General features: G+C 39.1%; 4 protein-coding genes across 7 annotated transcripts; 3 read left to right on the top strand and 1 right to left on the bottom strand.

The window, feature by feature from the left end:
• The first annotated feature begins 392 nt into the window (after window positions 1–392).
• LOC144023282 (transcriptional regulator QRICH1-like) lies at window positions 393–8,366 on the top strand. Of its 3 annotated transcripts, none has more exons than XM_077528552.1 (12): window positions 393–701; window positions 1,586–1,842; window positions 1,917–1,991; window positions 2,598–2,696; window positions 3,020–4,126; window positions 5,588–5,747; window positions 5,822–5,976; window positions 6,065–6,179; window positions 6,266–6,374; window positions 7,164–7,303; window positions 7,384–7,474; window positions 7,541–8,366. In XM_077528552.1, the coding sequence occupies exons 2-12, from the start codon at window positions 1,597–1,599 to the stop codon at window positions 7,722–7,724; spliced, it is 2,481 nt and encodes an 826-aa protein (XP_077384678.1). In that variant the 5' UTR covers window positions 393–701; window positions 1,586–1,596; the 3' UTR covers window positions 7,725–8,366. The 3 variants fall into 3 exon arrangements, with proteins under 3 accessions (XP_077384678.1, XP_077384679.1, XP_077384680.1); XM_077528553.1 differs by having other exon boundaries at window positions 393–781; XM_077528554.1 differs by lacking the exon at window positions 393–701 and adding an exon at window positions 788–1,215.
• On the bottom strand, window positions 8,316–10,308 carry rpusd4 (RNA pseudouridine synthase D4). The gene is made up of 6 exons (XM_077528555.1): window positions 9,623–10,308; window positions 9,340–9,547; window positions 9,156–9,249; window positions 8,921–9,071; window positions 8,743–8,840; window positions 8,316–8,588 (listed from the first exon to the last, which is right to left on the bottom strand). The coding sequence occupies exons 1-6, from the start codon at window positions 10,026–10,028 to the stop codon at window positions 8,376–8,378; spliced, it is 1,170 nt and encodes a 389-aa protein (XP_077384681.1). The 5' UTR covers window positions 10,029–10,308; the 3' UTR covers window positions 8,316–8,375.
• Window positions 10,309–10,355: 47 nt separating this feature from the next.
• Window positions 10,356–13,698, top strand: LOC144023285 (WD repeat-containing protein 82-like). 2 transcript variants are annotated; one of them, XM_077528559.1, is made up of 10 exons: window positions 10,356–10,546; window positions 10,723–10,794; window positions 11,050–11,150; window positions 11,298–11,364; window positions 11,495–11,594; window positions 11,978–12,094; window positions 12,348–12,503; window positions 12,584–12,653; window positions 12,728–12,870; window positions 13,324–13,698. In XM_077528559.1, exons 2-10 carry the CDS (start codon window positions 10,781–10,783, stop codon window positions 13,354–13,356), a joined length of 801 nt encoding a protein of 266 aa, XP_077384685.1. In that variant the 5' UTR covers window positions 10,356–10,546; window positions 10,723–10,780; the 3' UTR covers window positions 13,357–13,698. The 2 variants fall into 2 exon arrangements, with proteins under 2 accessions (XP_077384685.1, XP_077384684.1); XM_077528558.1 differs by having other exon boundaries at window positions 10,356–10,794.
• A 121-nt stretch (window positions 13,699–13,819) lies between these two features.
• Window positions 13,820–24,434, top strand: twf2b (twinfilin actin-binding protein 2b). The gene is made up of 11 exons (XM_077528557.1): window positions 13,820–16,264; window positions 18,056–18,133; window positions 18,209–18,387; window positions 20,086–20,181; window positions 20,269–20,373; window positions 20,450–20,464; window positions 20,546–20,581; window positions 21,415–21,534; window positions 21,628–21,778; window positions 22,923–23,044; window positions 24,261–24,434. The coding sequence occupies exons 1-11, from the start codon at window positions 16,240–16,242 to the stop codon at window positions 24,426–24,428; spliced, it is 1,095 nt and encodes a 364-aa protein (XP_077384683.1). The 5' UTR covers window positions 13,820–16,239; the 3' UTR covers window positions 24,429–24,434.
• Window positions 24,435–25,040: the final 606 nt, after the last annotated feature.

Here is a 25,040-nt window from a genome sequence, read left to right as displayed (position 1 = left end):
AAGTATTTTAATCCTACCATTAAAGTTGGTTTTATTGTTTTTGACAGTCATCATTTATTTAGACATTCACATATGCAATATGACTTATGAATAATTCAGCATTTATAAATAAAATTGACAAGTTGTACTGACAGATATCTCTAAAATGTCCTTTAACATAAATATTAGAAACAGTTTTCTATATGATGCTGCGGTTCCACAACAGTTGCCGCATTACAATTAATTCATAGTGCTTTTTTCAGGAATATTGAAACGACAACAATAAACGCCGATATGATGACATCAGAAATGCTTGTAAAATGAAATTACTGAAATGCGTGCTTTAGTTATACTGCAGGTCGGCGATACTGCTGACAGACCAGCATCGCCTGTTTTTCAAGGCCTTATTCTTCCGTCTTTTTTTTTTTTTTTTAAATCTATCTGGATAAAGCACAAAGAATGCTATTGCATATTTTGTCGTTGGCAATTGTCATGCTTGTGGGTGAATAAGGTTCGCTTCTTTGCTGGAGCCCGGTGGCCCTCGATTGTCTCGAAAACCGCCTGGATTTCTGGGTGCAAAAAAAGAAGACGCAGACGTCAGAGACCTCGCCTGCCTGCCTGCTCACCACCGCTGCTGTGAAATTGTTATTGCAAACTAATCGTAGCATTGTTGGTGTCTACCACTGCATGGACTGCGCGACGGGGTGGATGGCATGCTGATGGTAGTTGCTGGATGATTATCGGCATTTTACTTTTAAACACCGTGCCTTGGCGGAAAGGAGACGATTTCATTTTATTTAAGGTAGCATGACAGGATCCGGACGTTAGCACGAGCTAGCGACGTTGCCTGTTGTAAATATGCGAGCGTGTTGCGTTACGAAGTGACGGCATGTGTAGCTTATTCTTGACATTTTTAAGACAACGCGACCTTATTAGGCGATATGAAACATATTAAACATTATATGCCGAGATAATCACACGGGCCGAGAATATGTATTTCGGCTAGCTGTGCGATGCTAGCTTGCTAATAGTTAGCTTAGCTTATGTACAGATTCGATTTGTACGTGAGCTCAAACAAGCTAGCATATTTTGTGTCTGTGTTTTTTTTCTCCATTTAATAATCAATGTTTAAGAAATACACACTTGCTGGACGCTGTTTTATTAAAAAAAAAAAATAGCTGACGAATCATAGTATTTATTCTAAGACGACAACGACGGACGGCGCCAGTTAATCATGTAGGTTGCCATTCAAATATGGAATTATATTGCATTGTGTATGTGCACTATATTTCAAAAGATTCATGATTTACATAAAACCAGCATTGTCATTATAATATTACAACTCATTTAAAGACGATTCCAATGATAAAGTAAATTAGAGTTTATTAAATGTGTTGGAAGTGACAGAAAATGAAAGCCAGCATGGCAGGTTAGTGTAAAATCACAAGGGATACATACATACATACATACCTATTTTATTTAACCTGTATTTGAATAACTAGTACAAATGGTGATCAATATCACCATTAAACATATCAGGGCTTTTACGCGCACATCTGCCCTGTCATTATAAGGCCATGTGCTAAGTGCTCTTCTGTTTTTCCAGGTCCAGAGACAATGAACGAGCAGGAGGCTGGTGTGGTTTCATTTGACGAATACGTGCGCCAGAAGGCCCGAACTGTACCCCAGCACAGGATGAAGGAGTTCCTGGAGTCCCTTTCCAAGGGGGAGTTAAGTCAGGAAGGAGGGACGACCACCACTACAACCACCGCAACAGCTATGGTCTACCAGGAGCAGACCAACAACTGCGTCTACACTGACAGCACAGAAGTGGCTGGCTCGCTCTTGGAGCTGGCTTGTCCAGTAAGAACATCCTTTATTGACTTGCATTATTGGTTAAATTGAGTCTAGCGTGTTCCAATTACTGCTTGTGACAGGTACAACTGACCTCAGCAGAGATTTCACCTCAGCTTTCCATGCATTCAGAACCAGAACAACAACTTCAAGTGCAGGTTTGATTATTCATGTTTCATTATTATTATTCATTGTTTTTTATACAAACAGATTGTGAATTTACCTTGTGGCTCAGTAAATTGTCATACACAAGTCAGTTTGAAAATTTCATGGCTGCTGACAATAATAGAAGTTGTGCATTTTCTAAAGTACAAATGACAATAAATTAGCTCAGAACACCATATATACTCTTCAGTAATTTGTTTAGTTTACATTTTCTTTGACAAAGTATGGTTTGGGGCCACATCCGGTCTCTCCAGCCATCATAGTGACCATGAAGCTTAGGTTAACATGTTGGCTTGGCCTTTAGCAAGTGCTCCAATTATTGCCCACCCATGCCTTACTCCAATATAACAATGTTTCACAATATTTACACATCAGAAAAATCTCACAGCACACCACCGAATAAAAATGAGATGTGAAAATGAATAGCTCTCTGGTCATGTCAATCACAATGAAGGTTTGTGAAGGTGCACAGTTTAAACAAAAATAAATAAAAAAAGTTTTATATATAATTTTTTTTGTGTTAATTTTTTGTTGATTCCTAGCGGTGTCATTTGTAATACTTTGGCTTGTTGGTCTTTCCTTCTCTTCCACTGTCCCAGGTCCAGATCCAGGAGCAGCCGGTCCTGCAGGACATGCAAGGAATGTCAACTTCTCAACTTGTGCCGCAAGAAGAGCTTACAGAGGAGCAGCAGCAGCAGGTACCATTTCAAAAATAAAGTGCAGGGGAATCTTGGAGGTTAAACTGTTTGAAGTTTGGACCCAAAAAAATATTTAAAAAAAAATCCCATAGAACATTATACAAATCCCAATTTTAAAACATCTATTAATAGTACAGAGAAAAAAAAATGAAAGTAATATTTTAACGTTGATAATTGTCGTACAAGTATAGAAAGCCATTAGAAATTTAATGATAATAAACATAATAATAAATAAATAAAATAGATTTACTCCGCTATTTTTTGGAAGCGCCTTAACGATGCCATTGTGATCGGTTGTTCCGAAACATTTTCTATTTGAACAGATTCAGGCGCAGCTGGTAGCGGCTGTAAGCGGAGAGCAACAGATTCAGTTGGCGAGCGGTCACCAAATCCAGCTGCAAGGTACGCAGCAGATCCAACTGGCGGACGGCCAGCATATTCAACTGGAGGCCGGCCAACAGATTCAGCTTCAAGGCGGACAGCAGATTGAGCTGCCGGGTGGTCAGCACATTCAGCTCCAGGGCGGGCAACAGATTCAGCTCCAAGACGGGCAGCAGATTCAACTGCAAGATGGACAGCAGATTCAACTGCAGGGCGGGCAGCAGATTCAGCTGCAGACTGGACAGCAGATTCAATTGCAAGACGGCCAGCAAATTCAGCTGCCAAGTGGCCAACACATCCAGCTCCAAGGCGGGCAACAGATTCAACTCCAAGATGGACGGCAGATTCAACTCATGGGAGGGCAGCACATCCAACTACAAGATGGACAACAGATCCAACTACCGGACGGGCAACAGATCCACATCCAAACCATCGAGGCCATATCTCCTCCGCAGCAAGCGAACTCTCCCAGGGAGACCGAGAGGCGGCCCGGGACCGCCTCGTCTGTTCTTCCGCCGGCCAAGAAACGCAAGGTCGACGCCCCCTTGACGGTGTCCTACGCCGTTCCGCAGGGGCAGCAAGTGGCCACGGTCATCGCCATCCCTCAAGGGCAGCAACAAAACTACGTGTCCCTGAGACCCGATTTGCTGACCGTCGACAGCACTCAGCTGTACAGCGCCACAGGGACGATCACGGGCCCCGCGGGCGAGACGTGGACCATCCCCGTGTACTCCACCGCTCAGCAGCAGGGCGTGACCCACATCGCCATACCGCAGGAGACGTACAACACGGTGCAACTTGCCGCCGCCAACGGAAAGCCCGCGAGCTCCCTTGCGAGGTCGGCGGATGTACAGGCCGTGTCGAGCGGGACGCAGGAAGAAATAGTGCAGACGCTGTTTCCCGCTCAGTTCATGAATGGCAACATTCACATCCCAGTCGCTGTCCAGACTGTAGGAGGGACTTATAATACAACACAGTCGGTGCACATATGGGACCCCAGTCAGCAACAGAGTCAAGATGACGGAAGTGAACAACAACTCCATCTTCAGGTTAGATCTGGTTTTTAGGCATGGGCTGATGACCGGTTTGATGGTTTACTGTTGCTTTAAAACGTCAAGATGTCAATAACTGGCGTTACTGGCATTAATCACCTGTTTTTTTTGGGGGGGGGGTTTGAGGGGATGTTGAAGCAGGGCACAATATGATTGGCTGCTTAAAAAAACAAAAAAACTGCTGGTCTGTTCTAAAACTACCTCACCAGTAATGGGACACTGTGACTTGCTAAGAGGAATTCAAACAGAAGATGACTGTTAACATTTATTTATTTATTTAAACTTAAAATTGAGGATATTAAGGTAGGTTTATGTACTAAATACTCTACATTTTGTTTACAAATAAAATGTTCAATGAGGAAAAATGTTTTTTTAGCTGTAATTTTAATTAGGGCTGGGTCTAAAATATCTATCGAATCATATTCCTTTTCATAGCCCAATATCGATTCATAATACCTTGAATCGATACTTTTAGTTAGTGTTGCTCCGATACCGGTACTGGTATCGGCAGAGGTGCCGATACTGCATTAAAACAGTGGTATCGGTATCTGCGACTTCTCAAGTAACATGCCGATACCATTAATTCACTAATTCACTTCCAACACTAATATAGGATTTTGGATACAGCATCTTGTGTCTTGCTCGTGCACGACATTCACTGATCTGTGACATGTTCACTGCATGTCGATCTAAGAGATCCTATTGGCCCTTGAATGCTCTGAACCAATGGCAGGACAGCTTTTTCATGTTGAGGGAAAAAAAAAACCTTATGTATCGGTATGATATCGGAACCGGTATCAGGGGGCCAAAAAACGGTATCGGAACAAAACTACTTTTAATACAGCTTTTTCTCCCCGTAAATTAACGTGCCAAATACTCCCCAAAAGAAGTAAGGTAAGAATTGGGCCTAAAAAAAACAGAATTATGTGGTATGGCTGTGTCTCCTATAATACAAGTAAATGTGTTTTTACCACTGGAACCACTTTATTTACATAGCACTGTGGTTGTAATTGATTTCAATTATTATTTATGGTTTTGATAAGGTCATATTCAATAAAACATACATGATGCATGATTAATGTAACTTATTGGATTCAATTCTAAATGTAAATATTCATATTTTTGCTAATACACAAAGTAAGGGAAAGAAGTTTCTATTTTGCAGCATTAGTACTTCTGGAAATGTCTTCCATATAAAAGTAAAATTGGTACTGCATGAAATCCTTACCTGAATCAAAAATCAATGTGAATCGAATTGATTTTGGGAATCTGAATTGATACCTACCCTAATTTTAATACTGTGATACCACGATATTTTCTATCATAATCTAATATCCATGCAAACTATCATGCAAAGTTAAATATTTAGTGGATGATCAGACAAGTTAATGAACGTTAACCTTGACTTGACATGCAGTAATGGTGTCAAAAAACATTCATTGTATTTGTCTTTCACAGGAACAAGGAGAATCCGACGGTAATGTTGAACCGTCTGCAGAAATCTTAGTTCCCGTCTCTCTGAAGCCAGAAGAGGGCCTGGAGGTTTGGCAGCTTTGGGTAAAGAGGAAAAATGACGAGCTCAGCAAGCAAGACAAGACCAAGCTTGCACCCATTGGACGTAAGTCAACTCATGGACTTCCAACTAGTGAGTTAAGAACTTCTATCCGTAAATGCTGATGTGTTTGTGTCCAGGTCGCCAACCGCTGCGTTTTCAGGAAGACTTGATCTCCAGTGCCGTCGCCGAGCTGAATCTTGGTCTTGCGCTGATGACGCAGGAAGCCCGAGGATCAGAGGAGGAACAATTCACTCCAGATGTTCTTTATTATGTCTTCTTATGTATACAAAAGGTTCGTAATCCTGCTCATTGAATACACCATGAGGTTGTCTGAAACTCTGTTTCTCGATTGTTGTTGTTGTTGTTGGTTTTTTTTTTAGTATCTCTTTGAAAATGGACGTGTGGATGATGTTTTCTCTGATCCATACTACACTCGATTCTGCGAGAGTTTGCATAAACTCCTGACTGGTTGGAAGCCCAGTGTCCATCCTCTAGGTACAAAAAAGAAAACTCCCATCATTCACCATTGTGTTTATTTATTTAGGACTTCATGAATTCATATTTGTTTCTCTTCTTGCAAGGTTACGTCATTCCGAGTCATGTGACAGAAGAGATGCTGTGGGAATGTAAACAGCTCGGCGCACATTCACCTTGGACTTTGTTAACAACGCTGATGTACTTTAACACAAAGTGAGTTGGGTTTTTACCTAATGGACTGCAGGTGTGTCATCCACTTGAGTAAATTAACACCAAACCTCAAATAGAGTTTTTATTTTTTATTATTATTATTATTATTATTATTATTATTATTATTTTGGCTGTAATTCTAACTGCCTTTACTAGGATGTTGGGGCCTACTGATAGATATTTCAAGGATGATATTTAATACAAAAAATATCTACTGTATATAATGAATAAAATAACTTAATTTTGGTGCATTAATAATATGAAACAAAGGAAGAACATTTGACTGCTTTACAACAGAGACATAAATAGGCCGCGGGTTTTGATGGGTTGACTGATGTGGGAATTTCATTCTTTGTCCAATGTAATCCGTATTATTATTTTTTTTAATCGGCAAAAAATGGGCCAAATTTAAAAGAGTAGTAGTGTCAGGAAACATGATCGGAAGGAAAGGTCACTGAGTGATGAAGGCCATATTTATAAATTAAATATAATAAATTATGAAAGTGTTGAATTATTAAAACATTACATAAATAAAAGGAATTTGTAATTAAAGTTCCCCCACATATTTAATATTGACTTCAACATACTGACAAATATTTGGGCAGAATTTATCCTCCGTTAATCCTTAAAAAACGTACTTATTCACAGACAAAAGCCCTCTGTAATATGAAAGCTATGGTGTCAAGGAACTATGTTGAAGTGAGCGGAGGAGCGTCATTTGGAAAAGTAGTGCTTTGCTGTCATCGTGTGGCATTATATAGGACGGTCAATTAATCGCAGGTTTTGCTGCAGGTGCTTTCGTCTGCTAACACCTGAGCAACACCTGAAGGTGGCCTTCTCAAAGGTCTTAAGACACACCAGGAAGAACCCCACCAATACGAAGGACAAAGCAACTACTATCCGCCTTCTGAAAGGGCAAAGTTCACACAAAGGTACTGCCACTTGATATTTAAAAAAAAAAAAAAAAAAGTGTGACTTTGTTTTTACTTGTTTGTATGATTTTAATTCACAGGACCAGATGACTTGCATGACGAGCAGATCGAGGATCCAGAGAATCCACTTCGTTGTCCGATTAAACTTTATGACTTCTATCTCTTCAAATGGTGAGTTGCACTCAAATATTATGGACGATATTTCCCTCTTTACTGAAGCTCATTTCCCCGTTCCAGCCCTCAAAGCGTCAAAGGTCGTAACGACACGTACTACATGACGCCGGAGCCCGTCGTGGCGCCAAACAGTCCCATGTGGTACTCGTCTCAGCCCCTCACGAGCCGGCAGGTGGAGCAAACGCTGGCCCGCATCCTGGTGGTCCGAGAGATCCAGGAGATCATCGGCGCCGCCTCCGAGAGTTAAGAGAGGATCGAGAGGAAGATTGTACAATTCCATCACCGATTGTTGACTGCTGCCCTCCACTTGGCTCGATCAATCAAAATGAGTTGTTGGAGCCCGCAAATGAAATTGTCCTTTTAAAGTTTTCACTCGAATCCATGGTTGATATAAGGAATGTAAGTCTGGACCAGGAGGGGAAATGGAAACGGCTCCGGTTTCAAGTATTTTCAAGATGAGGGTATTTAACCGTTTACTCTTCTTTAACCTCATACTTTTTGTTACCATGCCAACCTCCTTGCAGGGACCACTGCTCACCTTTTTTTTTTTTTTTTGTATTGTGTTATGTATAAAGATGACCTTGTGCCTGTTTTCAAAGTGTTTGATCTAAGTTGTCTCAAGGTAAAGTGCTACATTGTAGCCCTTCGGGAGACTAGAAACTTTCTCAGGTCAAAGGTTGTGATTGATTGAGAGACTCAGACATTTTCAACATCTTTGTGTACAGATGATTAAATACAAGTTGACAGTTCCTGCAACGGGAGTCGTGTTAACCATTGTTCTCTCTGTGTTTTCAGAATGTCATTCATATGACGATGCTTCAAAAAAAAAACAACCACACACGTTTACATACATTTATTAAAATTACAATATTGGCTATACAGTATCTAACTTAAATGGTCACAAAGTTGCTGTTTCATCTTTTTCCTTAGGAAAAGTTAAATTCAGTCGAGTAAGCGTTTGCGTGAAGAACTTGGGCATGGGGCACAGCACGCTGATGGTGCCATGACCGACTTTGGGCAGCGTCAGCTGACGAGCGTGCAAGTGGAGCGGAAGATGTCGGATCTTGCTCTGTTCAAGGCCGAGCTTCCCCAGAACGTGCTCCGGTAATTTCTGCGGGTCAGAATGTAAGCAGTTACGAGCTGTGTACACAAAGCGGGAGGTATATTGCATTTATGAGTTTGTAAAGATAATTTGGATTAGTCTTGCTTTTTGGTGTTGAAGAATTGTTAAAAAATATATCAAGCCAATGTTTAAATGGCGCTACCTGTGGTGCCAGTTTGCTCCAGTGTGAATATTTGTGGTCGCCCAAAATGAGGCATGACAATGCAAATGCCATATGGACCCTCATTTGATGCTTCACTCCTGTGAAAACAATTTTTTTTTTTAATCCCCTCCACACAATTAAGTACACTTTGGTTGTCGTTCGATCCAATCCTCCTCACCAGTAAAAGGCTGCAATTCCACAAGGCTACATCCGGCGTTACTGTCCAGGACTTTGTACTTTGTGACGGCAGGAAGGGACTGACGATTGGCTCGAACTTTAGTTAGTCCACTGCTGGTGTCATTCATTCTGTAAATGGGGCTTAAAGCCATCTGTAATTTAAAATTTTTTTACACATATAACAAGGAGCTAGGTTGAATAATTATAACAATAGGAAACTAGCAAAAAAAAAGTACCTTGTAGTGAGGCTGATGTCCTGTAATTTCTCTCTCTATGATGGGAATGTCAATCATGCCTTCAGACGGCACTGGTACGCCCACTGTGACAAGCCTGAGAACAATTCCATCCAAAAAAATAAATCAATTTAAATTTGGACTAATGTACTACGAGTCAAAGCATATTTAAGACACAAAAACTTACCAGTACTTTCTCTGTACTTGATTACTTCTATTGAGTTCCAGGACATGCTCCACCGCTTCTTCACTCCTTGCCAGCAGGAGAGCACCTGTCATCTCCTTCTCCAGGGTTAAACAGGGTAGCAGTTGAGAATGGGATCTGACCTTCATACCATCCATCATTTTGGAGAGGACAGGAAGCACGGAGGAGATGGACGTCTCCCCAGAGAAATCTGATAAGACAATCACAAATTAAAAAATTATATCGCCTGCTATCTCTCGAAACACCCGTTACATTTATTTTTTACCTCTGACAGGAACACCATAGGGTTTGTTGATGATGACCACGTGCTGATCCTGGTACAGCACGCCTCCCTTCAGGTGCTTGGCCAACACATTGGGATGAACATTTTGAAGCTGCATACTGAACCGTTTCAAGTCCATCACCCTCTTCTGTTGGGCGGACACAGGGGGTTCCGTTGCCCGGGTATTGGACTTCTCCTGCCGGAGCTTTCGAGCCAAGTCAATGGCTCGAAGTGGAGGTTTCTCTCCTTTCCCAGCATCTGGAGCTTGCTTTGCAGCCGTGGTCTGACCGCGGCTCAGGCAAATAAGAGTCGTTCCCGAAAACTGGTGGCACTTTGTCCGTGTTTTTTTGAGAGACCGGAGAAGGCAGTACCAGTCACTAGTGTATATATTTCTTGTACAGCGGTTCATAGTGATAATAGGAGTAAAAAGATAAGATTTAGATTATACCTTTAGACGAGCATATAACATGCGAGTGTAGCATCTAAATACTTCCGGGTGTTTGTTCTCAATACGCAGTCGTAAAACAAAAAAAACCCCAGCTCAAATATATCCTTAAAACGAATTAATACTTAATATTAAACGTACAATAGCATATTATGTATATATATATAAATATATATAAAAAGGTGCTATTCAAAAATACAGGGGGGGGGGAAATATTTTATGACCTTCAAAATAATGTGAATGTCAATCAATTCCGGGTTGGTGATGTAATTTTCGTCCATATAGGTGCGTTCGTTTTACTACTTTCGTAGCCGACTTCTTTGTGTTGATTCAAATCCCAGCGTCACGGACAGAACCCGCCCGTGCCCGAAGTCGCGTTGTTAAAAATAAAGTTACTATTGTTTAAACATTTTTGCGCAGTTGCCTGCTGGATCGTTACGCGGTTTTAAAACGAGTTTTTAACTGAAGCGTGCACATTGACGGTATGAAGAAATCTTGATGGAATTACGTGCAAATTAGTTTTCATGTTGTGCATTTTATAGTGAGCTTTGTGTCGCGAGTGTGCAAACATGAAAATCACGGATAGCGTGTTGAGGAGTTTCAGGATTGCAAGAACATATCGAGAAAATAAGGATAAAGTCAATTGTTTTGTCTACAGTCCGGATGGTAAGGAAGCAATCTCAACAAGCAACGACGACAGAATTGTTGTGTATAATATGACCATCGGAAAGTAAGTATGCATATAATTTTATTTGTAATGAGAGACTTGGGTGTGTTACAAATTCTGCAGAATAAACATCACTTTAGTGGTTGCATTTCATGGATGCAAAATAAAAGAAACATTTGCAATACTAAACATTATTTAAAAAAACAAACAGACCTCTCGCTTCCATTATAAAACGTAAAACATTTGATTCCACATTAGATTGTGCAAGTAGACCTACTGTCATGATTTGTGTTTAACTTTGCAGTGATCTCCTCTCAGGTCCGTTCAGACGGTGCCCAGCAAGAAGTATGGCGCAGACTTGATCCGATACGCCCACGGAGATTCCGAAAAAGTCATCTACAGTTCCAATAAGATGGACGGTAAATAAATCAACATTGCGCAAAGGAAATGTAGAATAATTTAAATACGAGGGCATTATATTGTGGAACTCATTACATGACTTGTCGGAAAACTCATAAATCACTTGTAATTCTATTCCCACTTTTTTTTTTTTTTTCTACTTATAGATACAATACGGTTGCTGTCACTGCCTGACATGACGTACATCAGATACTTCTCAGGTCACACTGCAAAGTGAGTAAAGGAACCACACATTTATTATAATAGACGCGCTATACTGATTTAACGGCACATTTGTCCCAATTAGTGTCCCCCTTTCAATATGTTCTGTAACTTGCTTTAACGTTCCGCAATTGCTTTACAGAGTTACTGCTCTCTCGATGTCACCTGTGGAGGAAAGGTTCATCTCGAGTTCATTGGATAAGACAATCCGCATTTGGGATCTACGCATAGAAAACGTTCAGGTGAGTCACATGAAAGCAGACTCAAATTTTAGCCATGAACCATCATGGACAGTATTAAAAGAAAATGTGGAGCTGTTGTTGGATTTTTATCACCGTCTGTCTCCAAGCCTTTTTAATGAGCCGCCATCAGTTTTGGATCTAAGTAGGCATAGGAAAGTAAGTACTGTTGGTCATTGAAGACTAATTTCTGCCCAGAGATGTGATTATGAATAATGAATCATTGTTCGGCTATTTGTGATTGGCTGGTGATCAGTGTTAGGGACCGCTCACCCCAAAAAAAGTCATCTAGAATAGAATGACGGCAAGTTCTGCAGAAAATAAAAATGGATGGATCTTTATAATAAGGCATTATCAAGCCAACATTCTTTGTTTTTGTATTCCAGGGTCAAACCGAGCCTCTCGACAGACCAATTTGTTCCTTTGACCCCGATGGGCTCATTTTTGCCGCTGGAGTGGATTCACAGTCCATTAAACTGTATGATATCCGCGCTTTTGCCAAGGTTAGTTAAGTAAAGCAGGGCAGCGACCTCTGCGATTTGGCGGTTATTTTAAACCTTAAATTTTTAAAACCACTGTAAGCTGTAATCAGCCCATTCCAAATATGTAGTCATTTAGTCAAATTAGTTGGTTTGTGCTAATATGACTACATTTCCCATGATTCTTCAGCACAGAAGCAGGAGGTAATTGTACTTCTGGTGTGACACTAAAATGAACACTTTTTTTTGTTTTGTTTTTTTGTTTTTTTTGTGAAAGGGTCCTTTTAAATCCTTTGAAGTGAGGCTGAATCGCATCTGTGACTGGACCGGACTGAATTTCAGTGACGATGGCAAACAGATTCTCATCTCAACCAATGGCGGAATGATCTGCATCCTCAACTCTTTCACTGGAGACATGATGCACAAGTTTTCTGTAAGAACATTCCACACCTGCTATGATTCTATACAATCACTATGAATCATTGAACCTTGCGTATCATTGCTCATTTCAAGGGCTACAACAACAACAAAGGCTTAAAACTGGAGGCATGTTTCACCCCCGACTCCCAGTTTGTCATGATCGGTACATCCTTTGCTTTATCTCCAAGATTATTTTACCGCGTGACTTTATTAACATACCTTCTCCTCCCGCGATAGGCTCAGAGGATGGGAGAGTCCACGTTTGGAGCATCGAGAACGAGATGAAGGTCGCTGTGCTGGATGGGAAACATCCGGGACCCATCAGCGCCATGCAGTTTAACCCCAAATACATGACTTTTGCCACCGCTTGCAAAAATATGGTAAGATAATGCACAGCGCATTATTAGACCCTGCGCACATGCTAATTTCACATAGGGTGCTGTATGGAAACACATGTGTTGGTATTTAATGGGGTAGAATCGGGTCCTAGAAATCTGCCTCACAGTTTTGAAGTTCGGGATTCGATTTGAGTCTCGGCTCCTTCTTTTTTTTTTTTATTGCTTTAGTTATATTTGATGATATAATCTGATAGTTTGCATTTTTAATCAAATATTTCCTCACGCTTTGTGCACTGCTACTGGTTTGCTGCGCGAACCCACCATCTGTTAATGCCAAAATCCGTAATTGGCGAATAATGGACTTCAAGCTATAAGCCTCATTGTGTTGAAATCGAGGTGTCAGCTACTCGATTCAACTCCTAGTATCCATAGCAACCTACTTTAGTGTATTCAAATGGTTTCTAATTGTGCCCTTTTTTCTTGCCCTCTCCACAGACATTTTGGCTCCCGGGTGTTGACGACATGTAAGATTTTATTATAATTCAAACTCAACCTATTGTGTATTTTAGTATTTTGGAATGTATTTTACTTTGTAATGTGTGTGCACAATGTGGCAACATCAGACACTTTACTGCTTTTTTTACCTCAGACTGATGTTGGCTAAATTTTTGTGGACTGTATTTTATTGTTTTATGTAAAGATTTTTATTTTTTTAGTAGTTTTTTTTATTTTTTTAAACGTCCCCAGTCGGTTGTTTGAATTGTATTCTTTAAACATAGTTTGGATTTCATTTTTACCAGTGTTTCTTCATTTGAATGTTGAAGTTTTATTGTAAAAAATAACAATTAAAAAAAAATGTTTTATTTTTTACTTTGTGATAATCCTGGACTAACCATTACTTAAAAGAAAAAAAACTGCAAATCATGTATTTATTCTGATTAATTTTCCCGCAGACTTCGAGAAATATTTTTGTTCAATTCAAATAGGTAAAAAAATGCTTTTATAATAATATAAGTGTTATTATTTCAGCATGTTTTTTTTTTATATATAATATGATGTATTGTCTGTGCCTTAGACAATACGTCATATTATTTATTAACAAAAAATTCTGCACAATTTTGCTTTCAGCTTTCAGCATTTTTGGCAAAAAAAAAAATACCGTACTACTTTTGTACTGTTGTTACAGAGGCAACTCAATTATTTGTACTTGTCCACCAACAAATGAGCCACCTTTGATTTTTATTAAGTCTGGTAGTTTACAGAAACGGAAGCAAATTTTAGCTTTAATTTGTATTTTTCAAAATTATTGTATTAACACAGAATCCTTAAGCATATCTCATTCACTTTAATCCTTTTATGTGATTTTAATAGGTATGGGTGGGAGGCTGTTCTTATTAATTAAAAATGTATGAACGCTTGGGTTATGTACTCGCCCCTAAATGAATAATACACGATCCTGTCACAGGTTACCTCACTACGAGACACTTTTGTGTGTGTGCACCCCATAGAACTAGCACAATTAGTTTCTTGGATAGCGATGCTAATTTACAATGCATTTAACCCTAACCTGCTTGCGTACACCTAATTTGTATTTCAACCATATTTTTTGGGTGGGAGTAAAAAGTTGTCTTTGAAATCACAGAGATGGCATCATAATGTATTCCAATGGACTTTGGATTAACGAAGAATGAAATATTCACCGTAAGGTCAACTGTGTCATGGGAACAAAATGTTAAAAGGAAGAATTAACTATGTAATCTTGTAACAATAAATAGAAACATTCTAGCATCTGTCGCTGAAAAACTGTCTACTATGCTCGTATCATTGCCTTATTTGGTTACCGAGCGGCGTATTTGTTGATGCCCTTGGCATTTTGGAGTGATTTTATCTGCTATAAAGCAAGGCGATGAGGGAGAAAGACATTTTGTTCAGTGTATTTATATTTTAATTTCCTTTCTCTACTGGTACAAAAATACAATAGTACTTACAGTTTGGGCCACCATAGTTCAGGTTCATGACAGCTTTCAGCGAATCGTCTAAAGTGACACCAAGTGGAAGGAAAAGATATCCTGTCCCAGTCATATCTTTTTCAAAACCTGCTATGTTGAGGTTGGCGACGAGAACAGACAATTTTAAGAATAACAGGACACAAGATGCATTCTGAATGAACTGTTAATGTTCTGAGCGGTTATTAATAAAGATTGAGAAGATTGGATTAGTGTGTAATACCCTAATTTTCGTGGAATACCCAATATAAATTGAGTTTCATGGACTTAAATTGCCTTCTGCCGCCGTGTCGTCAAGGGGCTTTCCATGCTGTGACAAGGGGCGCTAGCCACCAGCTAGCTTGCAAGCTAGCATATCCACACCGTCATCGTCTTGCTTGGGAATTTAAAGAAAAGAGTTGTTCTGGAAATTGTGACATTTTTGGAAGATTCATTTTTGGGGTGTAGGGTAGCTAGCTAGCTAGCTAGCTAACTGCACTTTGTAGGCCTAATGGTAAAAATTGACCCAGTAATAACAATTCCGAGCTTACGTCACAAGTCAACTCAGTGAAAGGAAGCTCATTGAAAACAATTGGACTTGGGATTGTTGTAATTTGATTTGTAAAGATTATTTTGGATTTTGTAATGTGATGAAATGTTGTTTGGCAGCTATAAAAAAGACTGGTTTGTCTGCTCGTCACAGGCAAAAGCAATCCAATCCGCCGTTTGTTTTCACTGTGTAAAGGAAGCATTTGCATTGCGGAAATATCAGAAATGCCTTAATATTTGGAATTGTCAATTGTGCCAGATAAATGAAGGACCTCAAGTTTTAAAATTGTGTGCAAGAGACGACTCATGTGAGATGCTTGGGTATCAGTGGGCGCCATTTTAAAACTGAAATGGTGGTTAATGTATTTAGAAACAAATCCCTGAACTCACTTTAATACACGAAATGCACACTGCCGTCCACCCACTATCCTTAGTCCAGGGAGCAATGTTGAAACGGTCAGATTCTTGCCTGGTGTCATATTTCTGTGAGCTGGAATTTGAGATGATATGCGCTCATAAAGGGGCAATAAAATATCCGCGCAGGTCAGTGACACAAGAACAACACCTGGGCACACCTTTGGCTCTCCAAGCCTTGCCGTGCAGAATCTTGAGGCTGTGGTCACTGGTCAGTGATCCACTAGGGGGGGGTTTAGATTAGTGGTCAGGCTGCCATATCCACTGACAGGCGCAATATTACTCATCCGCCGCCCAGTTCCGCAGATTGCGTTTCAGGTGTGAAGAATCTCCAGCGTCCCCCTTCCAGAGTTGGTGTCACTCTGTGCGCGCTGGTCTGCCATCAGCGGACGGTCGACTTCCTGCAGAGTCAGACGAGTGAGGACAGAGACGGATCTGGAAACGGACTGCTGTCTGCCAAAACATGTCACACCAAACTGGAATCAACGGTATGCATATTTTTCTTTACGTTTGTTTACAATTGTGTAATTTAATGTATACTGGACTGTTTAAGATTACAAGGAATTCATGCGCATATTATTATATTCGTTAAAAATAATTTTAAAAAGGACTGTGACTTTCTACCTGTTGTGAGACGAATTGTTTCATGCCAGTGGGAACCTCAGAAATTTAAATGTCAAACATTTCTATTCTTCATTTTGAGGGTTTTGCACATATACAGAATAAATTTTGGTAACAGGAGCACAGAGGGCTGGTTGGTCTAAAGCACACCTTTCTCACCTGATCGTACATTATTCATGAGAGTGCCGTGTTTGGTAACTATGGTGACACGTAACACATCTGCAGATGTCGTTTTCAGCACCAAATTCATCTGTTTGGAATTTAAAGATTGAAGCAAGTGTTTGTGTCGATTTAAATCATTTTTTTTCGCCATCATTTAACATCACAATTTGGGTTGCTTTGTGGGGTCGTGTGACTCCGGCCTGGATCATATGTTGTCACTGCATGTGGTGTCTCAGGTTCTTTCGGTGTCGCCAGCTTTGCCAGCCTAATGTTAAATAGATGCAATTTCATATTTTAAAAGAAGGTAGAGTTACCACCACTGGAATACTTTCTCTTATGGTACTATTTACTTTGGTTTTTTTTAATCTTGAAAACTGGACGGGTGAATGAAGCACAATTGAGCGTTGCGCGCAAATGTCAGGAAGCAATTTTTGCCGTCCAATTTGTTAGTGAATTTGCAGATCCACCTTAATTGCAAAAATTTTTTCACTTCACTGGAGCCTGAAGTTCACTCATAACTAAAGTGATTGCTTACAAGTCAAAGCAAAAAAAAAAAAAAACTTTGGTAATTAATTCAATGCATGAGCCTTTGGGGATGATTTTAAATGTGATCTTAAGTAGATTTATTTCGAGATTAACCAGAATAAGGACATTTGAAAGTGTGTCACACAAAAGTGACATCATCTAGCAGCAGCCAATAGAAAAACACCTTCGGATGACGTCACTCCCATGGTGTTTTTTTAAATATTGGGCAAAAGTAATATATATTTTTTTTTAACTAAGACTGAAACTAGGGATGTAACGATATCCAAACGTCACGATACGATATCACGATATGAAGCTCACGGTACGATAATTATCACGGTATTGTGGGGAGGTTGGAGATATTTAAAAAAAAAAAAAAAAAAAAAGTCACAATACTGTAAAAAAAAAAAAAAAAGCTCATACTAAAAAAAAAGCACAGTATTGTGCTTTTGTACATAACATCAATGTTATTATGTTTTATTATTTTTATGTTATTATGTTATGAATGTTTGCACGCACACATTGAGTTCACATGCATATTACGTACCCCTACATCTGACCGTTAGCGTAGATTTTAAACATAGAAGGGTCAAAACATCCCTAATGAAAATTAAATTGCACAAAAAAAAAAAGTAGCCATCAGAGTGTGCTAGAACTGCACAAATGGAAATCAACCTGACTTTTTTTTTTTTTAACAGATGTGTTGCATTTAAATTATTGTGAACACGACGACGGCGATATTTTGGCAGTTTTAATATCACAATATCGCTCTTATCGTTACATCCCTAACTGAAACTAACTAAACTAAAACTAACGGAAACCACCCTGAAAACTAATTAAAACTAACTAAATTTAAAAAGCACAACTCAAAATGAAATAAAAACTAACTAAAATGAAAAATTCCAAAACTACCTCGGGGTATCACCGTAAATAAATACAGCACCGTTTACATTGTGCCTGCTACACTTTAGCAACATCGGAGCTTAAAGACTTCCTGGCCCAAGCAAGGGGAGGTGCCATGAGGATAATGAAGATCGTCATCCAAAATGGTAACCACGCCTTGTTTATTTAAAGGATTTGGATACATTTGATAAACTTACAGGTATTTGATTTTTGTCCGCCAGAGGAGTTGGTGCTCGAGTCGTGCGGACAGCCAGCGCAAAGCTGGGACAAGGACTACGACCACTTCCTGTTACCTCTACTCACGCCACAGCAGCCGTGCTACATCCTCTACCGGCTGGATTCCCAGAATGCACTGGGGTACGAGTGGATCTTCATCGCCTGGTCACCCGACCAGTCACCAGTAGGTCCCGAGGACGCATTGTGAACACCGGCCGTATCGCTCGGGCCCAATTACAAACGGGCAGATTGTGAAAGTGTCTATTCTGATCCTGTGATGAGTGAGACCAGTCCAGATCAGTCCACGCCTGACCCAAAGTCAGCTGGGATTGGCTCCGGCCACTTGCGACCCCGAACTAAAAATACAATAGACTTTTTGTGTGCTATTTATATCTTTAACTGCATTCATTGTATCTTTTTTTTTTTTTTTTATGCACATGACTTCAAATGTCAGCGTAGTGTTGGTCAACCATAAAATGTTTCGGTCCATTAATGCAGAATCATCTCTTTTGTACCCTTTAGCTCACTTCCAATTGTTACTATAGTTCAGCAAAGCAGGCGTAACAAAAACAAGTCCAAGTCTGCATGTGCCGGGTCACGTTTGTGGCCTCTGTCACAATATCACAAACATCAGCATGAGAAGGAAATCGTGTGTGCTTTAAAGTTGGTACAAGTAGTTGCCGTTCTGCTCTAAGTCTCCCTAATCATTCGACATGCATGAACAGTGAATCTAAAAAGTCTACACACCCCTGTTCAAATGTCAGATTTCAGTTTGAATTATTTCAAAATTTTTACGTCATTAATGAACTCAACTCTTTTAAGGGATGGGAGGTAAGCATCCATCCATTTTCTTAACCGCTTGCTCCTTACAAGGGTCACAGGGGTGCTGGAGCCTATCCCAGCTGGCTTCGGGCAGTAGGCGGGGAACACCTTGAACTGGTTGCCAGCCAATCGCAGGGCACAAGGAGACGAACAACCATCCACACTCACAAACACACCTAGGGAAAATTCGGAGCGCCCAATTAACCTGCCGCGCATGTCTTTGGAATGTGGGAGGAGACTGGAGTACCCGGAGAAGACCCACACAGGCACGGGGAGAACATGCAAACTCCACCCAGGGTGGCTGGAGCCTGGATTCGATCTTGCGTTCTCAGTACTGGTTGGCGGACGTGCTAATCACTCAATCGACGTGCTGCCCTGGGAAGTAAACATTAACAATTCAAATACTGTGGTTGCGTAAGTGTGCACACCCGCATAACTGGAGGTGTGGCTGTGTTCACAATTAACTAATCACTTTAAATTCATGTTAAACGGGAGTCAGCACACAAATGCTGTTGATTAACCCCAAATGAAGACAATTTCATCTGTTCAAGGAGGCTTTTCCTGACATTTTTGTGTATACAACAGTCAGTGTTAGGGATGTCCCGATCCTGTGATCGGACACCAAGTCCCGATCACGTCATTTTCAGCTGATCGATATCGGGAGAAAATGATCGGGAGTTTTCATTTTTGGCAATTTTATTTTATTATGGTTATTATTTTAGGGGCTACAAAGCAACAAAGTCATCCAGAGGTAAACATATATATTGCCAAACAAATCGTTTTATTTGTTTTGTACACTTCTGATGGCACCCCCCAAAATTATTGGGATGGTTTTGTTCAAATTAAAAAAAAAAAGGAAAAAAATGGAAGTACTTTTTTTTTTTTTCCCGCCCCTCCTTAATACTTTGCCGAAGAATCGGATCAGGTATCGATATCGGCAGATCCTCAAAATCAGGTGACTCGGACTCGAGTGCAAAAAAAAAAAAACCAAATGATCGGGACATCCCTTGTCTGTGTATATGGTATAGTAAATCTAGGTAATACTGTATGTGCCGTGCAGGTTAGACAGAAGATGGTGTACGCCGCCACTCGTGCCACATTGAAGAAAGAATTCGGGGGAGGGCACATCAAAGACGAGCTGTTTGGCACAGTTGAGGTTAGTAAAAAAATAAAAAAAAATAATTTCAAGAAGATTGTAAATGGCCACCTTGAAGTAACCTCCTTCTGTTGTCTGTATTGGCAGGATGACGTGTGCTTCCAGGGGTACCTGCGTCACATGACCTCCTGCTGTTCTCCAGCGCCTCTCACAGCAGCCGAACAGGAACTCCAACGAATTCGAGTCACGGAGGTGAAGTTGCCAGTGGAAGAAGTGAATTTTAATTTCATTTTATTTCATTTTTTGAGTGTGTATCTTTTCTTTACAGGATAAAGTTGTATGGGTAAGTTCTCGTTTTTGTGTGTGCGGACGCATGTGTGTTATGATTTTTGAGCTTATACAGAATTAATTTTGTTTTCCACAGGATGAGCGTAGACGAATTGGGATTCCACGTGCAAGAGTATGTAACATTATGTAAAAATACTTTTATACATATTATACTGTTGTATTTGACTATGCAAAAAAAAAAAAAAAAAAAAACTCAGCAGCTTGATTCAATATATAAAATTTTAACAAAGAAAATACATAATTGACTAAATCATTATAATTGAAGTTAGTCTTAAAGTTTAGTATGCAAATATGGTTGTAGAATGGAGATATAAATTATTTGCCAGTGAATTGACTAAAAACTCCATTAATTCGTTCCAAATTATGCTCCTGGTGTGTGCACTATGGCCACCAGGGGGCGATATAATACAGAAATCGAGGCACACACAAAGAAGTCTTTTGCCCTTGACTCTATTCATAGAAATCGTTTTTCACCTTTTTTCACATAAGATAAAAAATATTTGCATGTGAATATCGTTACATTTCTGCCTACATGTATTTCTTTACCATTCCTAAATGGTTATAATCCCGCAACTAGCAATAGCATTTGTTAGCCTCTTTATGGCATTTTGCATTGTGTCAGTGGATAATCCTAAGGCAACGTTTTGTGGTTGTTGACTGGAAATGTCAACTGCTAGTGGCAATAAACAGCTTGAAGCTTCTTCCTCTTCTTTTTTTTTTTTTTTTTTTTTTTTTTTTTTTTTAAAGAAATGATACGTGCCAAAGTGCTGCTAGTCATGAAGTGGCTTGTATCTTGAAAAAAAAAAAATCATGACAGGCCACTCATATCTCTAAATGCCGTATTAACAGTGTATCCAAGGGAAAATAAAATATCTCTTTATCTCAATTTTGTTTCCTGTACACTACAGTCTGACATGAGTTGTTATCTGGTGGCTTGCGGGTTAGGTTCCAGTAGAGTTCGGAATAGACAAAAAAGTCTCTCAAGGTCTCGCATTCCCTTTACAAGAAGAGGCCAAGCGAGCACTGCAGCAGCTGAAGCGGAAACGTATCAACTACATACAGCTGGTCAGCTCTGATGCAATCATTCACCCAAAATATGTCGAAAAAAAGTGATGTTCGTGTGACTTTGGCGACTGAGCAAGGTCTGTCGCGTTGCAGAGGTTGGATGTGGAGAAAGAGACCATCGAGCTGGTTCACACCAAGCCAACAGAGACCCGGGAGCTTCCGTGCAGGATCCCCACGGATTCGCCCAGATACCACTTCTTCGTCTTCAAACATTCCCACCAGGGCCGCACTCAGGAGGCACTGGGTCAGTATGCAGCCCCAAGGTTTTCCAAAATCCTGACATTTTGCAACCCTATGTGTGCACTTGCGTAATCTATATGATTAAATCAATAGCTGTCATTTTTTTAAAACCTAATAGAAATCAATTTAAAAAAAAACCCATTTTTGACAGGTTGATTTTTTTTATGTACGGAAGTAACATCATGTGAAAATTGAACAAGTAGTTTGAAGAAATTCAATTATGATCTGAGAAATGTAGCAAAACATTTTAAAGAAATATCTTTAATTTAACAACTTATAATATATGCCAGCGGTGTCCAAACTTTTTCATTTGAGGGCCACATACAGAAAATCAGGACGTAAGGGCCACAGAGAAATTATGTTTAGTCCTAAAAATTGACAAATTATTTCTTTGTGTTTTTGCATATTTAAAAAAATGCTGCAGTATATAAACCATTTTATTTGTAATATGGCAGTAGGGTTATTATAGTTTTGGAATTTTTGATTTTAGTTAGTTTTTATTAATTTTCAGGGTGGTTCTGTTAGTTTTTATTAGTTTTAGTTCTTTAATAAATGCTTAGTTTTAGTTTTGTTTTTGTTAGTTTCAGTAATAATATATATATTTTTTTTTTAATGTGTATTACTTGTGCGTAATATTTAAAAATACCATGTGAGCGACGTCATCTGAAGGTGCTTTTCTATTGGCTGCTGCTAGATGATGTTACATATGTGTCACATACTTTCAAATGCCAGTATTCCGGTTGATATCAAAATAAATCTGCTAAAAATCACACCAAAGACTAAAATGAAGGACATTTTTTGCTATAATTATAGTTTTAGTTATTTTGTAAACATAAAATTTTCACTTAGTTTTTGTTTTTTTTCGTTTTTAATTTATTTCGTTAACGAAATAGTTTTTTGAATTTTAGTTTTAGTTTTTTCATTAGTTTTAGTTAACTAAAATAACTTTTAATGGCACCTGTTTTTCGACACCCTCCTTTCTTACTTTGACCATCTCCAAACATTTTTGTTTTTATTTTATTGAACTAAGTCAAATGCCATTTTGAGCATATGTCACGGGCCACTAAAAAATGGATGGCGGGCCGCAAATGGCCCCCGGGCCGTAGTTTGGACACACCTGATATATGCTGTGAATGGATGTCTTCCAGTGTTCATATATTCCATGCCTGGGTACACCTGCAGTATAAAGGAGCGCATGTTGTACTCCAGCTGCAAGAATCGGCTCCTGGAGGAAGTGGAGAACGATTACCAGCTAGAAGTGACCAAAAAGGTGCATATGTTTTAAATTAAATGAAAATTGAAAGTGGACCACAAGTTTTTTGATTTTCTCATGCGGGTGGATGAAATCACAATTAGATTGTAGTTGTGCTACCTAGTGGGGGAAAAAATAAATAGTAAAAATTAAAAAAAATAATTATGGGACTATGCGAATCGGCCGGTGCCAAACCGTGAGTATGCAGTGGTTCACTATACTGTATTAATCTAATAACATCAGCAATAGAGGACAGAAAATAGAAAATAGTAACATCATCAATTGGTGAATAAAAAAAAAAAATCTGATTGGTTAATAAGGAACTCTCCCTTTGCTAATATTGTCAAAGGAACGTCAGCCAGCACTGCTGCAGTCCCCGAGCAGATTAGATTTACATAGTAACAGATAAAGGCTGAAATCTGATTGGACAAAAAAAAATAATAAATTCTAACACATACACGAAGCAATGCAGAAGAAAAATGCTACAAAACAATGACAACAGATTTCTAAGAAGTAATGAATAACATTTAGAATTTGGGTTATAACATTCTAGTTAGAAGTGACAGGCAATTACAATTTTTACTTGTAATTAATCGCATGGATCCAGTAGTTAACTCAGCATTAATCAAATTTTATATCTGTTCTAAATGTACAATAAAATGAACAACAAAATATTGTTTTCTAAGTTTTAATACTCTTGTTAAAGGGATACTTTACTTATTTAGCCATTTTTGGCAGTCAAACATTAATATTTTGTCTATAATTAATTTGATGCTTTCATTCTTTTTCATGTACAATTAGTACTTTTAAAAACACATTTTGCAACTTGCTGTCAACTGAAAATGACGTCACAAGGCCTCAGGTAACCAATCACAGCTCAGCTTGTGAATGTCACGTGACCAAACCTAGAAAATAGGTGAGCTGCGATTGGTTGACTGAGCCCTTGTGATGTCATTTTCAGTCGACAACCAGTTGCAAAATGTGTTTTTAAAGGTACTAATTGTATGTGAAAAATAATGAAAGTATCAAATGAATTATAGACAAAATGTTAACTTTTTCCGCTTCCGATTTACATTTTGCATGATGCCACTTTGAACATATTTTTCCTGGACATTTGCATCACATTGTAGAGTTTATCACCTGCAGGGGTATTCGACTATGAGGGCTTCCTCTTTATCAAGATGAATACAAGATAGCACTCTGAAGTTGCTGATGTTCTTCTTTGTGTGTATAGATGGAGATAGACAGCGGCGACGGCCTGACAGAAGACTTCCTGTACGAGGAGGTCCACCCGATGGAGCATACCTTGAAGCAAGTGTTCGCTAAGCCCCGCGGACCAGGCGGCAAGCGGGGCAACAAACGCCTTATCAAGGGCGCAGGAGAGAACGGAGAAGAAATTTAAATACATTCATAATACATTTATCAATTGAGTTAAACCATTTAGATTGTACTTAACTATTTTTTTTTTTTACCCCAAATAAAATATGGATACAATCAGAGCAAAGCGCAACCAAATGAACTGAACACTATTTTACTTGTTTCCGTCAAAAAGCATGACACAATGATAACTATGCTTTGTGTATTCTTTATCCTCTGCAAAGAATGACTATTATTATTAGTCCAAATGTCTGTTTTATACCTGAAGAGCACAACAATGGACATTCAAATGATACAGTGTGACCAAAAAAAGAAAAGTATATTTTTATTTCTGTTGAATTATGTCATATAGATGTTTTCATAAAGTACAAGATTATGGAGTGCTATTTTTCCAAATTTATTTTTCTATTTTCAAAAATTAGAAAAATACCTGGAAGATAAAATTAAACAACTAACGGATGGATATGCATTAAACCCAAATAATCAAATATGGATAGAACTACAGAATATAAAAATACAGTTAGATAACATGTTATCTAAAAAGACAGAGTTTATAATACAACAGTTGAGATATAATAATTTTGAACATAATAATAAATCAGGTAAATTCCTGGCAAATCAACTTCAACGGAATCGG

The sequence above is a fragment of the Festucalex cinctus genome, chromosome 8 (assembly GCF_051991245.1).
Source record: "Festucalex cinctus isolate MCC-2025b chromosome 8, RoL_Fcin_1.0, whole genome shotgun sequence".
In the NCBI taxonomy this organism is placed as follows: Eukaryota; Metazoa; Chordata; class Actinopteri; order Syngnathiformes; family Syngnathidae; genus Festucalex; species Festucalex cinctus.
The sequence above is the reverse complement of the archived record's forward strand: the minus strand, read 5'-3'. Positions and strand labels throughout refer to the sequence as shown.